Genomic DNA, 16,278 nt, shown 5'->3' with positions numbered 1-16,278 from the left:
CGTGATTTCTCAACCACATCACAGTGGTATAATGTCATTTCCTAAAAGAGAGGTTTGTTTTCTTTCAAATAGAAATGTCTTGCTTCTTCAGCTTTGCCAAAATTCATAGCTAAACTACTATTATCATCTACTAAAACAATCTGTAGAATACCATATAAAAGTTCAGTGTGAATAAAATAACTTCATACGTACAAAATAACATAAAAGGTATAACCCCTGTAATGGCAGCATTCTGAAATAAACACCTAGTTTAGGGGAAACATGCGTTTCTAAAAGAGTAGCTGGAAAGGTCTTTGCCAGGAGCAAGGGGTTTTTGCCTACAACTCCTTTCCCCCCTCACAGGTCAAATGAGTGAAGAGAGGAAAACCGTACCCGAGGCCTCTCGGAGACATATTTCCCACAGAAGCGGATGAGCCGGATGGCTTCCATGCTAGTGTCAGGGAAAGCAGCATTGCAGGCAAACTCTGATAAGCACTTCACAGCATCCTGAAAGGAATCGATGGCTGCAGGGAAATGATGCTGGAAAATGGTTGCTGGGGAAACAAAGGCACATTTTTTATAAGCCCGGGTTTCAGAAATGGGGATTAAACACACACACACATACATATACCAGAGATGATTACTTTTGTGAAAATCTAAGGAAAGCATGTCAGTGTCTCTGGAAGACAGGGTTTCTTATTAAATTATTCAGGAATGAATGCATTGAGTACAGCTTGGGCTAAACTACACTGGTTCCTGAGCTCACGCAATGATGTAAAGGCCTAAACAGTCACTGATTCAACAAACATTTGTTGAGTGCTGACTACATGCAAAGCGTGGTTGTGGGCCCTGGGCACACAGAGGTAACCAAATTTCCTGCCTTTGCTCCAATGGGCAATAATCACCTAAATCTGTAGGTATGTAAAATCATCTCAGCTGGGGTAAGTGCTGAGTAAGGGGACAGAAGATAGAAAAGGCTGGTGGTGAGGGAAGGGGGACTCTGTGAAGAGGTCCTTTCTGAGAAGCGGCCCTAAGGAAGTGAGAGGACAGCCAAGAGAAAACCAAGTTTCACCAGGATGCCAAGGTGTCCGTTTTAGGATGGAGCTTGCATAACCATATAAGATATAAACGTGGATGTGTGGGGGGGGTTGGCCCAGAGGGTCTGCCTGACAGAAGCTAAGCACTGAGCAAAGCTCTGGCCCCAGTTCTGGGATTCTGAGCATGTCCCTTAATTCCCCAGCTGTTTCCACCCTAAGACCACACTTCATGCTACCTCACTGGAGCCTTATGAAGACAAAGTGAGATAAAGAAAGTCAGTGAGCTAAAGGTGACAGGCAATTTAGAAACTGAAGGTTTTCAAAACCCTACCAACACCGCCTAAGAGAAGAATACGAGGGGCGAGAAGTTTACAAAAAGTTAAACGACCTCAAAAAATCAAAGCTGACCCACTCCTTTACAATTTCCACAAAAACCAAGACAAGTAAACATCTTGTGACGTGATGACAGGCAGGAACAGGGACCTGTGGTCAGTGCACAGTGGAGGGACACTGCACCAGCTCCGGGCTGGACTGCCAGGTGTCAATCTTCCACCACCTCCCAGCTGCATGACCTCAGACAAGTCGTCCTACTTTACTTTTCTGTGCCTGTTTTCCTCTTCAGTAAAATAGGGGGAAATAATGGTATCCACATCAGTGGGTTCAACCAACCCCAGATCGAAAATATTCGGGAAAAAAAAACTGCAGCAAGTTCCAAAAAGCAAAGCTTGAATTTGCTGTGCACCGGCAACTATTTACATAGCCTTACGTTGTGTTTATGAGTAATCTAGACGTGATTTAAAGTATACAGGAGGATGTGTGTAGATTATATCCATTTCATCTTAGGGACTTGAGCATCTGTGGATTTTGGTACCCGAGGTGTGTCCTGGAACCAGTCTCTCACAGATATGAAGGGATGACTGTAGTCAGTTCTTGTTACTCATGGTACCTGTGTTCTACAAAGTCGCTGTGAACAATGAATTAGCAAATACTGAACCATCTCCTAGGGGAAAAAGGGGTTAGGTTCCTGCGAGGCTCTGGTTACAATACTTTCATCAACCTATTAACACACAACCTTGTTTTACGTGTGTTTCTGTTTAACTTACTTAATATATTTTGTTGATTCATTAACATTACACTCATGGCCAACAGCTCTATAACTCATGCCTGAACGGAGCTAACCTAAAACATGTTATTTTTCTCCATAAAGTACACCACAGTCTCCCTTAGGAACACCGGCCAGCACTTCAGCACTGGGCTATGGACTGGTTTAAATGGCAAAGTTTAACTAAGACAAAGATGCCAAAAACGTGGCAGTAAGTTTTTACCACAGAAAGGCTACCTGTTTATTTACAGTAAGAGATCTGAAACACGAAGGCCTTGTTCAACCTCAGCTGGGAATGTGTGCCTTGGGTGACAAGCATTTTGCTGCTCTGTGCATGCACATGTCAGCAAATGACCACAAAAGGGCCAGGAATGTTGGTTTTGGGATTACATATAAATTTTAGCAAGTAGGTGAACTCACAATGTGGAACCTGCAAATAATGAGGGTCGACTGTGTTTCCTTCCTAGGGTTGTTGAGCGCATGTCAAGAGCCCAGCACACCAACCAGGCACGTTAGCACATCACAGTGTAGCTAAACAAGCAAGCCACTCTTGGGAGTAAAACAGATGGGAAAGAAATGATCACCCTTCTAGACTTGCATGTGGGACATTAGTCAGGAGGAAACAGAGACACTTACTGACGATGTGGCCTGTGGTCTGGAAGGCCAGCTCCACGATGTTCCCGTCGTGATCCGAAGCGGCCTGGTGGAACACGGCGAAGATGTTCTTCCAGCCTGAGCGGATGTTGGCCGCCTGGGAGTTCACCATCTGGGTGATGCAGCGGATCACCATGTCCCGGATGGTTGGAGACCTGAGGAAAGAATGGGGCAGCCCATGTCATCTGTACTTTGGACTGTGGGAAGATAAATGAATACAGCTCATTGTTTAGAAGCAGCACTTAAAAAAAACATTTTTTAAAGCATGTCATAATCTACATTCATTAAAAAAAATTAGAGGCAACAAAAAGAAAAAATAGTAAGACAGTCAACATGTCAGTTAGTTGCCTACCCAGCAGTCATCTTCCCACCTCCTTAGTAAGTCTGATTTCATCTGGGCAGCAACATGCCAGACCTCAGGGAACTGCTCATAAATAAGACAATATGACAATCTTGTCTTACGTGCCAGGACCTCAATCTCCCAGCCTCCCTTGCAGCTAGGGGAGCTACATGACCTGTTCTAACTAATCAGATGTAAGAGAAAATCTATGGGTATGGGAGGGGAGGGATTTCTAGGAAGGTTCTGCTTTTGTCTTAAAAGGAATACACTTGGGGGCTTCCCTGGTGGTGCAGTGGTTGAGAGTCCGCCTGCCGATACAGGGGACACGGGTTCGTGCCCTGGTCTGGGAAGATCCCACATGCCGCGGAGCGGCTGGGCCTGTGAGCCATGGCCGCTGAGCCCGCGCGTCCGGAGCCTGTGCTCCGCAACGGGAGAGGCCATGACAGTGAGAGGCCCGCGTACCGCAAAAAAAAAAAAAAAAAAAAAAAAAAAAGGAACACACTTGGTAGGCTCTGCCCCTTTTCCTCTTGTTCCCATTCTGATGGTGGGCTCTGCCTCTTTTAATCACTCCCACTGTGAACACGGCATGATGCCTGGAGCTAAAGTCTCTGTCCAGCAATCATGAAATAGTAAGCTCAAGGAAGAAAAGCACCCTGTTTATGGCCAAACAAAGGGACAGAAAGAACCTGGGTCCTTGGTTACAATTTGGGCTATGGAACCAAAGTTGGGACTGCCTGCTTCTGACTTGTTAAGTAAACAATACATAGACTTGTGGTTTAAGCCACTGTTGGTCAATTTTTCTGGCCCCAAACATTTAGACTAATATACTCATAATTTTGCCACCCAGAGATAACGATTCCTAAATTCTTAATGCATATCCTCTTAGGTTTTGGGGCAGAGATATTTGTGGATGGCAAACACATACACTTGGATGAGAGCATACATATATAACTTAAGATGAATAAATTTAATTATTACAAAATAGAACATGAAGACAGAAAAAATGGTCCATTTTCTGAAGCAGCTGCAAGGTTCAACATGGTGTGACCTGGATATTTACAACAGATTAGCACATATGTCTTTCAGACATATATGATTATGGGGTGAACACTATTATCTCACAAATAGCAAGAAGCAAGGCAACACAAACCTAATGCTTCTATCGCACTAGCTTTGAAAGTCATTAGAGTGGTTTTAGGAGGAGAGACTTGGCTTGCAAATTTCATCTGGCTTAGGGTAACATTCATGCTTGTCTGCTGGACCTATATTAACTGATAATAGGAAAGGTTGCTTAAAGAAGACAAGGAGAAAGTTAAAAATTAGCTGAAAGTCCACGAAGAAAATTTGCCACCTGCAGATAATGGAGGACTGACTACATACCTAGGTGACTTTAACACATAATACCAATGAATTCACAGTTTTCTCTCCCGGGATAAAAAAGCAACTTGTTGGCAAGAACTATACATATTTATTAAAATGTTTTTTGCTTGACTGTTAAAAGTAATAAATGATGACAATAAATGTTCTAGAAGATGTAGAGAAAAACATAAAGAAAAAGATTCTTTTATATGATGCTATGGCATTTCATATGGAGAGATATACTACATCACAACCTTTATTATTACACTGACTGCCCAATTCTATAACCTGCTCTTTTCACTAAGCGACTAAGCATTTCTCATGTTATAAACTTTCTTTTTTTTAACTGAATTTTATAATTTTATTTATTTTTTTATATAGCAGGTTCTTATTAGTTATCCATTTTATACATATTAGTGTATATATGTCAATCCCAATCTCCCAATTCATCCCACCACCACCACCACTTTAGCCCCTTGGTGTCCATACGTTTGTTCTCTACATCTGTGTCTCTATTTCTGCCCTGCAAACCAGTTCATCTGTACCATTTTTCTAGGTTCCACATGTATGTGTTAATATATGATATCTTTCTCTTTCTGACTTACTTCACTCTGACAGTCTCTAGATCCATCCACATCTCTACAAATAACCCAATTTCATTCCTTTTTATGGCTGAGTAATATTCCATTGTATATATGTACCACATCTTTATCCATTCGTCTGTCGATGGGCATTCAGGTTGCTTCCATGACCTGGCTATTGTAAATAGTGCTGCAGTGAACATTGGGGTGCAGGTGTCTTTTTGAATTATGGTTTCCTCAGGGTATATGCCCAACAGCGGGATTGCTGGATCATATGGTAATTCTATTTTTAGTTTTTTAAGGAACCTCCATACTGTTCTCCATATTATTCCCACCAACAGTGCAAGAGGGTTCCCTTTTCTCCACACCCTCTCCAGCATTTGTTGTTCGCAGATTTTCTGATGATGCCCATTCTAACTGGTGTGAGGTGATACCTCATTGTAGTTTTGATTTGCATTTCTCTAATAATTAGCGATGTTGAGCAGCTTTTCATGTGCTTCTTGGCCATCTGTATGTCTTCTTTGGAGAAATGTCTATTTAGGTCTTCTGCCCATTTTTGGATTGGGCTGTTTGTTTTTTAATATTGACCTGCATGAGCTGTTTATGTATTTTGGAGATTAATCCTTTGTCCATTAATTCATTTGCAAATATCTTCTCCCATTCTGAGGTCTGTCTTTTCATCCTGCTTGTAGTTTCCTTTGCTTTGCAAAACCTTTTAAATTTCGTTAGGTCCCACTTGTTCACTTTTCTTTTTATTTCCATTACTCTAGGAGGTGGATCAAAAAAGACCTTGCTGTGATTTATGTCAAAGAGTGTTCTTCCTATGTTTTCCTCTAAGAGTTTTATAGTGTCCGGTCTTACATTTAGGTCTCTAATCCACTTTGAGTTTATTTTTGTGTATGGTGCTAGGGAGTGTTCTAATTTCATTCTTTTACATGTAGCTGTCCAGTTTTCCCAGCACCACTTATTGAGGAGACTGTCTTTTCTCCATTGTATATCCTTGCTTCCTGTGTCATAGATTAGTTGACCATAGGTGTGTGGGTTTATCTCTGGGCTTTCTATCCTGTTCCATTGATCTATATTTCCGTTTTTGTGCCAGTACCATATTGTCTTGATTGCTGTAGCTTTGTAGTATAGTCTGAAGTCAGGGAGTCTGATTCCTCCAGCTTCCTTTTTCTCCCTCAAGACTGCTTTGGCGATTTGGGACCTTTTGTGTCTCCATACAAACTTTAAGATCTTTTGTTACAGTTCTGTAAAAAATGCCATCGGTAACTTGATAGGGATTGCATTGAATCTGTAGATTGCTTTGGGTAGTATAGTCATCTTCACAATATTGATTCTTCTAATCCAAGAACATGGTATATCTCTCCATCTGTTAGTATCATTTTTAATTTCTTTCATCAGTGTCTTATAGTTTTCTTCATACAGGTCTTTTGTCTCCCTAGGTAGGTTTATTCCTAGGTGTTTTATTCTGTTTGTTGCAATGGTAAATGGGAGCGTTTCCCTAATTTCTCTTTCAGATTTTTCATCATTAGTGTAGAGGAATGCAAGAGATTTCTGTGCATTAATTTTGTATCCTGCTACTTTGCCAAATTCATTGATTAGCTCTAGTAGTTTTCTGGTGGCATCTTTAGGATTCTCTATGTATAGTATCATATCATCTCAAATAGTGACAGTTTTACTTCTACTTTTCCAACCTGTATTCTTTTTCTTTCTTTTTCTTCTCTGATTGCTGTGGCTAGGACTTCCAAAACTATGTTGAGTAATAGTGGCAAGAGTGGACATCCTTGTCTTGCTCCTGATGTTAGAGGAAATACTTTCAGTTTTTCACCATTGAGAAAGATGTTTGCTGTGGGTTTGTCATATATGGCCTTTATTATGTTGAGGTAGGTTCCCTCTATGCCTACTTTCTGGAGAGTTTTTATCATAAATCGGTGTTGAATTTTGTCAAAAGCTTTTTCTGAATCTATTGAGATGATCATATGGTTTTTCTTCTTCAGTTTGTTAACATGGTGTATCACACTGATTGATTTGCGTACATTGAAGAATCCTTGCATCCCTGGGATAAATCCCACTGGATCATGGTGTATGATCCTTTTAATGTGTTGTTGGATTCTGTTTGCTAGTATTTTGTTGAGGATTTTTGCATCTATATTCATTAGTGATATTGGTCTGTAATTTTCTTTTTTTTGAAGTATCTTTGTCTGGTTTTGGTATCAGGGTGATGGTGGCCTCACAGAATGAGTTTGGGAGTGTTCCTTCCTCTGCCAATTTTTTGGCAGAGTTTGAGAAGGATGGGTGTTAGCTCTTCTCTAAATGTTTGATAGAATTCACCTGTGAAGCCATCCGGTCCTGGACTTTTGTTTGTTGGAAGACTTTTAATCACAGTTTCAGTTTCATTACTTGTGATTGGTCTGTTCATATTTTCTATTTCTTCCTGGTTCAGTCTTGGAAGGTTATACCTTTCTAAGAATTTGTCCATTTCTTCCAGGTTGTCCATTTTATTGGCATAGAGTTGCTTGTAGTAGTCTCTTAGGATGCTTTGTATTTCTGCAGTGTCTGTTGTAACTTCTCCGTTTTCATTTCTAATTTTACTGATTTGAGTCCTCTCTCTCTTTTTCTTGATGAGTCTGGCTAATGGTTTATCAATTTTATCTTCTCAAAGAACCAGCCTTTAGTTTTATTGATCTTTGCTACTGTTTTCTTTGTTTCTATTTATTTCTGCTCTGATCTTTATGATTTCTTTCCTTCTACTAACTTTGGGTTTTGTTTGTTCTTCTTTCTCTAATTCCTTTAGGTGTAAGGTTAGATTGTTTTAGATTTTTCTTGTTTCTTGAGGTAGGCTTGTATGGCTATAAACTTCCCTCTTAAAACTGCTTTTGCTGCATCCCATAGGTTTTGGATCGTTGTGTTTTCATTGTAATTTGTCTCTAGGTATTTTTTGATTTCCTCTTTGATTTCTTCAGTGATCTCTTGGTTATTTAGTAACGTATTGTTTAGCCTCCATGTGTTTGTGTTCTTTACATTTCTTTCCCTATAATTGACTTCTAATCTCATAGCGTTGTGGTCAGAAAAGATGCTTGATGTGGTTTCAATTTTCTTAAATTTCCTGAGGCTTGATTTGTGACCGAAGATGTGATCTGTCCAGGAGAATGTTCCGTGAGCACTTGAGAAGAATGTGTAACCTGCTGTTTTTGGATGAAATGTCCTATAAATATCAATTAAATCTATCTGGTCTATTGTGTCATTTAAACTTCTGTTTCCTTATTAATTTTCTGTTTGGATGATCTGTCCATTGGTGTGAGGTGTTAAAAGTCCCCCACTATTATTGTGTTACTGTCGATTTCCTCTTTTATAGCTATTAGCCGTTGCCTTATGTATTGAGGTGATCCTAGGTTGGGTGCATATATAATTGCTATATCTTCTTCTTGGATTGATCCCTTGATCATTATGTAGTGTCCTTCCTTGTCTCTTGTAACATTCTTTATTTTAAAGTCTATTTTATCTGATATGAGTATTGCTACTCCAGCTTTCTTCTGATTTCCATTTGCATGGGATATCTTTTTCCATCCCCTCACTGTGAGTCTGTATGTGTCCCTAGGTCTGAAGTGGGTCTCTTGTAGACAGCATATATATGGGTCTTGTTTTTGTATCCATTCAGCAAGCCTGTGTCTTTTGGTTGGAGCACTTAATCAATTCACGTTTAAGATAATTATCAATATGTATGTTCCTATGACCATTTTCTTAATTGTTTTGGGTTTGTTTTTGTAAGTTCTTTTCTTCTCTTGTGTTTCCCATTTAGAGAAGTTCCTTTAGCATTTGTTGTAGAGCTGGTGTGGTGGTGCTGAATTCTCTTAGCTTTTGCTTGTCTGTAAAGCTTTTGATTTCTCCATCAAATCTGAATGAGATCCTTGCCAGGTACAGTAATCTTGGTTGTAGGTTCTTTCCTTTCATCACCTTAAATATGTCATGCCACTCCCTTCTGGCTTGTAGAGTTTCTGCTGAGAAATCAGCTGTTAACCTTATGGGAGCTCCCTTGTATGCTATTTGTCACTTTTCCCTTGCTGCTTTCAATAATTTTTGTCTTTAATTTTTGCCATTTTGATTACTGCGTGTCTCGGTGTGTTTCTCCTTGGGTTTATCCTGTATGGGACTCTCTGCGCTTCCTGGACTTGGGTAGCTATTTCCTTTCCCATGTTAGGGAAGTTTTCGACTATAATCTCTTCAAATATTTTCTCGGGTCCTTTCTCTCTCTCTTCTCCTTCTGGGACCCCTAAAATGCGAATGTTGTTGCATTTAATGTTGTCCCAGAGGTCTCTTAGGCTGTCTTCGTTTCTTTTCATTCTTTTTACTTTATTCTGTTCCACAGCAGTGAATTCCACCATTCTGTCTTCTGGGTCACTTATCCGTTCTTCTGCCTCAGTTATTCTGCTATTGATTCCTTCTAGTGTATTTTTCATTTCAGTTATTGTATTGTTCATTTCTGTTTGTTTGTTCTTTAATTCTTCTAGGTCTTTGTTAAACATTTCTTGCATCTTCTCAAATCTTTGCCTCCATTCTTTTTCCAAGGCCCTGGATCATCTTCACTATCATTATTCTGCATTCTTTTTCTGGAACGTTTCCTATCTCCACTTCATTTAGTTGCTTTTCTGTGGTTTTATCTTGTTCCTTCATCTGGTACATAGCCCTCTGCCTTTTCATCATGTCTATCTTTCTGTGAATGTGGCTTTTGTTCCACAGGCTGCAGGGTTGTAGTTCTTCTTGCTTCTGCTGTCTGCCCTCTGGTGGATGAGGCTACCCAAGAGGCTTGTGCAAGTTTCCTGATGGGAGGGACTGGTGGTGGGTAGAGCTGGCTGTTGCTCTGGTGGGCAGAGCTCAGTAAAACTTTAATCCGCTTGTCTGCTGATGGGTGGGGCTGGGTCCCCTCCCTGTTGGTTGTTTGGCCTGAGGCGACCCAACACTGGAGCCTACCAGGGCTCTTTGGTGGGGCTGATAGTGGACTCTGGGATGGCTCATGCCAAGGATTACTTCCCAGAACTTCTGCTACCAGTGTCCTTGTCCTCACGGTGAGACACAGCCACCTCCTGCCTCTGCAGGAGACCCTCCAACACCAGCAGGTAGGTCTGGTTCAGTCTCTTACGGGGTCACTGCTCCTTGCCCTGGGTCCTGATGTGCACACTACTTTGTGTGTGCCCTCCAAGAGTGGAGTCTCTGTTTCCCCCAGTCCTGTCCAAGTCCTGCAATCAAATCCCGCTAGCCTTCAAAGTCTGATTCTCTAGGAATTCCTCCTCCTGCCGCCAGACCCCCAGGTTGGGAAGCCTGATGTGGCGCTCAGAACCTTCACTCCAGTGGGTGGACTTCTGTGGTATAAGTGTTCTCCAGTTTGTGAGTCACCCACCCAGCAGTTATGGGATTTGATTTTATTGTGATAGCGCCCCTTCTACTGTCTCGTTGTGGCTTCTCCTTTGCCTTTGGATGTGGGGTATCTTTTTTCGTGAGTTCCAGTGTCTTCCGGTCGATGACTGTTCAGCAGTTAGTTGTGATTCCGGTGCTCTCGCAAGAGGGAGTGAGAGCAGGTCCTTCTACTCCGCCACCTTGAACCAATCTGGGTCACACAGTTCTTGACCCTGTGTGAGGCTGCTTTGGCAGTGGCTCTTTCTCTGAACTCCCTCAGCACCCAGACCCCCGGTAAGGACGCATGACGTACTTCTACTAGCTGCAGTTGTATGATCTGCCCTTCTGGGAAAGGTTACACACAGATCTTAGTGTGATTTACTTAGAGATAATAGGTGTGAATCAAAGTCCGCTCATTTTATTTGCTTCCGCCAAACAAGAGAAGAAAAAAAGAACCGTGTGGTTAGTGTTAAGAGACCTTTTTAGACCCCCAGCAGAGATTTGACTAAGGGTCTTCCAGAATAATGTACATACCTGTTTTTCTTCATGATATGCTCAAAGGGCCTCAGGAAATCTTTCTGGAAACGGAAGTTGGCTAATTCTCCCTTCTCAAGAAACTTCATGGAGAGCTGCCTTAACGAGTCAACAGCAAAGATAGCCACATCCTCATTGGGGTTACAGCCAACCTGAGCAGGAACACGAGGTGAGGTGAAATAGGCACAGTGGAACAAGTGTGGATATGGGGTTCTGAACCTCAAACATGGACAGCCTGCCTTCAAAACAAATGCTCTGGGAAAACACACCTCAGGAGGAAGAAAAGGTATTTCTTGGCATGAGCTGGACAGTTTTAAGGTTAATGATGAAACACATTTAATTAAACATGCTTTCAAAATATGCTCACTTTGTGTCTCTGTGTCACATTTTGATAATTCTTGCGATATTTCAAACTTTTTCATTATTATTATATCTGCTATGGTGATCTGTGATCAGTGTTCTTTGATGTTACTATTTGCAAAAAGATTACAACCTACTGAAAGCTCAGGTGATGGTTCACGTTTTTTAGCAATAAACTATTTTAAAATTAAGGTATGTACATCTTTTTTTGGTTGTTGCACACTTAATAGACAACAGTATGGTGTAAACATAACTTTTTTATGCACTGGGAAACCAAAAAAATCGTGAGACTTGCTTTACTGCAATATTTGCTTTATTGCTTTGGTCTGGAACTGAACCCGCCATATCTCTGAGGTCGGCCTGTATACTGAATGGATAAAAAATAATTAGCTTTGGGGAGGGTCTGGTTGAGGGGTGCTGATGGTCAAAGGTGTTTTTAGCTGTAATTTTTTTTAAGTGTTCGTGTAATGTTGATGTAATTAGAGACTAATAAGAATATTATTCCCTGGCTCAAAATCCCTGGCTGCTTCGGGAATACACACCACGCTTACTATGCAGCTTTGTACACCCCAGGACATATTTGTGCCCTAGTTTAGAAGAAGAGAAACATGTGACTGTCTCAATGACTGTCCTAGAATCCTGAGAGCTCTACTCGGCCATTTACTTCTTCAAACCCACAGGATTTTCATGTGCTCTGGCTCCCAGGGGGAAGCAGAACATCCTCCTGAGGTGGTGGAAAGAATGATGAGTCCCAGAGTGAGCAACTGAGTTTTCCACAACTTTGTGCTTAACAGCACTGATGAGATGGAGTGGACCTCATTTGTAATGAGGTTGACAACCACGACATGTCTAATTACTACCCGCCAGCCTAGATCTGAAGCTTGTCATAGGCTTAGACAAGAATACAAGGTGCAGTCATGGTAATGCTTCACATTTTTTCTCTCAAACAAGTTCGTATCAGTGATGTCCACTAAGAATTTATTTACCCACAATAGTGGGAAAGATGGTTGCTGAGCTGACTGATTACTTTAGACGACAGTGTTACCACTCACTCAACAAACAGTTGCTCTGGGGCATCTGCAGGCTCTCATGGCCACCTCCTCACTGAGGGTTCAGAAAGGTCACCTCCGGAGAGGCCTGACACACTGCACTGCCTGACCCTTTACCATCAGTTATTTCATCATAAAATCCAAGTGAGCTCCAGGAGGGCAGGGACCTCATCTGTCTACTACCTGGTACAAGGCACTCGGACAGTTTGTTAAACAGATGGTGTGCTGAGAGGTACCTTACTTAGAGCTGATAAGAAAGCAAAGTAAACAAAAGACTCTGATTAGCTGATGGACCAAGTCAGAAGCAAGACTACATGTGACAATGCCTCATTTCAGTGGGGTTCCCCAGCTGCCCAGAAAAGCCAACAGTACCCAACCCTTCCCAGTTCACATTTAGTGACATCACACTGCTAACCTTCCATCGATCATGGGGTGGTGTTCACACCACACAAATCAGCAGACGCTACAAATCATTTACCAGCACTCTACTGCTTGCTCTATATCCCAACGACAGATTACTTCTTCTTATGGTTTTCTCCTATTCAATGCAGAGAGGGCAATTCTCTTTTGGATAAACTGTCTTTTATTAACACTATTTTTAAGCATCTCTATTACAACTCTTTATCTCCAGGCCTGAGAAAATTTTTTTGAAATCATGAAATGTGTTTTGGTAGCAAACAGTGTTGTTAAGCTGTTAGTTTTCCCCTAAAAAGCAAATGACATTACAGATACAGACATTCATATACATAAAATATATTCTGATTTCATTTGTTCAATTTACATGTGCATGTGCCTATGTGTATATAACGAAACCTCGAGCGGAGAAAAATCTGGTTTTCTCGCCATAGTTTTCAGTTTTAGAACACAGAAGTCTCTGGCTTGTTTCTGATTTAAATAAATGTTAGTTTCCTCAACAAAGGTTTTAGAAGAGTGGTGGCAAAGGAAGCCAGAATACAAGAAGTAGTGACATTTAGAGTGAAACTATTGATATAAAGAACATAACTTAATCTTTCGTCATTCAGGAGGTGCTTCAGGATTTCACAATGCTTTCAAACACCAATGTCTGTCCAGTGACTATAATGATTTTTGTGGTGTGAGCCTACCTCCTAAATATGGGATATTAAAGTATTTTAGATACGAATGGATTTTTAATTCATTCTCCATGAGCTCTATCAATACGTAGGTATGCTACGAGCTGTTCTCCACTCCACAGGGAATGGGAATTATACGCACCTACACACTCAATCATTTCTGTTTTGAAGTTAGTTGCCTGCCTTTTATTTGGACATCGATGGAGTGGGGTTTTTGAATTAGAAGAGTTACCTTATTGAAGTGATCTCCAATCACATGCCATATTCGGGACCACTGTAGTCGGATCCGATTCATGTTGTAGTAAGATATCTCCACAATCTTCTGCAAGCTGAACATGCGGGGGTGATGGGGGGAAGCCAGCTCATCCATGGACACGGCACACAGCCAGCGGACAAAGTCAACTACAGGCCAGACCCAACAACACACGCGAGGCATCGTTAGTAATGGTCAGACAGTTATGATAGGAGGCTTCTGTAGTTGTCACAGGTGAGTCAAATACATACCTATTGCATTTCCATCCAGTCTGGTAGAGCCAGTAAAAATTCTAGGAAGAAAATTCCAGACATAATAAAATAAAAATTAGACTTGGAAGCTGCAGCTTCAATTTCAAACACTCAGGAAAGACAGAAAGGAAACATTTCAGGTGTGGCACTTCCACTAACATAAACAATGAGGCATCAGAGGAACAGAACTGGTCAGTGAGCTGAGCTGAGAGCTGAAATGCTTATACTGATAGGAAGAGAAAGTGACACAACAAAAGGACGGGGGAGAGTCAAGATATGATAGCATGGAATGTCACGACAGTGGGAATGGCAGACTGAGGACCTTTAAAAAGCTGCTCCTCCATAAGAGCAACCAAAAAAACTGGCAAAAATTTAACAAAATCAACTTTTTCAGACCTGAACTCTGGAAACTACCAAAGGCTTGTAAAAATGTTCCTTCAAGAAAAATGGCTGAATCTTTAGACAGCATAGAATTGGATCATGTTTATTTTAATTCATCCTGCCAATCTCACTTTAGAGTCAAAGACACAAATAGGTTGAAAGTAAAAGTATGAAAGAAGACACAGCATGCAAACAATAACCAAAAGAGAACAAGAGTAGCTGCACTGATATCAGACGATGTAGACTTAAGACTAAAATCAGTAGTAAAGACAAAGAACATTTTATAATGATAAAAAGTTTAATCTGTCAAGAAAACCTAACTATTATAAACATATATGCATCTAACAACAGAGCCCCAAAATCATGAGGCAAAAAACACAGAATTAAACAGGAGAAATAGACAATTCAACAATGTCCAGAATCGGCAAACCTACACAAGCAGAAAGTATATCAAGTATATCAGTGGTTACAGGAACGGCGGGAGAGGAAATGGGGAGCGACTGTGATAAATGCAGGGCTTCGTTATGGGGGTGATGAAAATGCTCTGAAATTAGGTAGTGGTAATGGTTGCACAACTCTGAATATACTAAAAACCACTGAATTGTACATTTTAAAAAGAGTAAATCTTATGGTGTACGAATTATATCTCAACTTAAAACAATTTAACAGCACACAAAAAGGTGCTGGGCAAGTTACTATTGTGCACTATCTGGCTAAGGCAGAAAAACAGGAAAGAAATGTGCGGTTAATGGCACAACAAACATTTTGTTGTATTAGCGTAAACCTAAGGGGAAAAGTAGGGAAAACTCATCAAAAGTACATTACAGACAATATCCCTGTTGGAGAGAAGCAGAAAAGCAACAAGAGCAAGGTGATTAAGATATACTGATGAAGAGCTTAAAATACTAGGAAAATTGTTCTGAGAGCAATATAAATTATGTCATAAATTCTATACTGCTATCATTTCAGAATTATCTATATTTAATGTACATGATTAATCAATGGTAATTTTCAGAGGTTTGTTGATTTTAAGAAAATTCCTATTTTAAGCCCTCATATATAATGAATATCTTCAAATGGGAATACCTGTATTTCTCCTGGATGTTTAGGTCAAGTTTTAAGTGAACAGAAATAGTGGGAAGGTTTTGAGGAAAAAGAAATGGAAATGTCAACTTGGCCAACTCTCACTCATGGGTAGGCTTTAAATCCGAAATTCTTCTTGAAATTTTTTAAAAAGTAATTTCTACACTAAGGAAACAAGGTGATTTAAAACACTAGCACAAGGAAAAACTCTTGTTTTTGACATAATTTGGTCACAGTTATAATTTTAAAAAAGGTTATGATACAACTCAAGATCAAAATCCAAACGAATGTGAAGGTAATCAGTAGTTGTGGATCATGTGTGCCACTTTTAATCTCTCCTAGTTTGAGTAATCTAGAACTGACAATACTTACAACAGTCAAACAAATTAGTGGTCATTCATACCCAGTAAATATACAGAAGATGCCAAGCCACTGGGTAGTCCAGCTTCACTGGAGAAGAAAATCATTACCTGTCTACAGCTACGACCACACTCTGTGAGCTGGTCTCACCGACCGATTCCTGGAAGCTGGCCATCTGTCTTTTGTCCACTCCACCACTCACCAAATTACCTGAAACACAATGCACAAAATCAAGCGGTGTTTCCAAAACAGTGAAGTATTTAGAACAAAGAATCCTGTGATATCCAATATGCACAGACAAGAAACATAAGTGAGAATGGTTTGCAGGCAAAACAAACAAACAACCCCCCAATGATGACAGAATAAAATTAAACTCAGGTTATGGCATTTGGCATTCAGAATACATTCTTATTAGAGGCTCCCTGGCTTGTACCATTCATCTCCCTTTCTTAAGCGTCTTTTACATTTTT

The 16,278-nt window shown here is 40.5% G+C and overlaps 1 protein-coding gene across 1 annotated transcript in view; it reads right to left on the bottom strand.

Annotated features, from left to right (window-relative positions):
* The window catches only part of ARFGEF2 (ARF guanine nucleotide exchange factor 2), a 101,389-nt gene that overhangs the window by 24,736 nt on the left and 60,375 nt on the right, over positions 1-16,278 (bottom strand). The window contains exons 23-28 of the mRNA XM_022597369.3: positions 15,919-16,018; positions 13,985-14,025; positions 13,713-13,882; positions 10,981-11,132; positions 2,755-2,927; positions 373-533 (exon numbers count right to left, since the gene is read on the bottom strand). Of these exons, the coding sequence (XP_022453077.2) occupies positions 373-533; positions 2,755-2,927; positions 10,981-11,132; positions 13,713-13,882; positions 13,985-14,025; positions 15,919-16,018 (797 nt within the window). The remainder of the gene's footprint in view (positions 1-372; positions 534-2,754; positions 2,928-10,980; positions 11,133-13,712; positions 13,883-13,984; positions 14,026-15,918; positions 16,019-16,278) is intronic.

The sequence above is a fragment of the Delphinapterus leucas genome, chromosome 15 (genome assembly GCF_059928025.1).
Source record: "Delphinapterus leucas isolate spDelLeu-1000000601 "Yukka" chromosome 15, BTC_Dleu_Yukka2, whole genome shotgun sequence".
Taxonomy (NCBI): domain Eukaryota; kingdom Metazoa; phylum Chordata; class Mammalia; order Artiodactyla; family Monodontidae; genus Delphinapterus; species Delphinapterus leucas.
The sequence above is the reverse complement of the archived record's forward strand: the minus strand, read 5'-3'. Positions and strand labels throughout refer to the sequence as shown.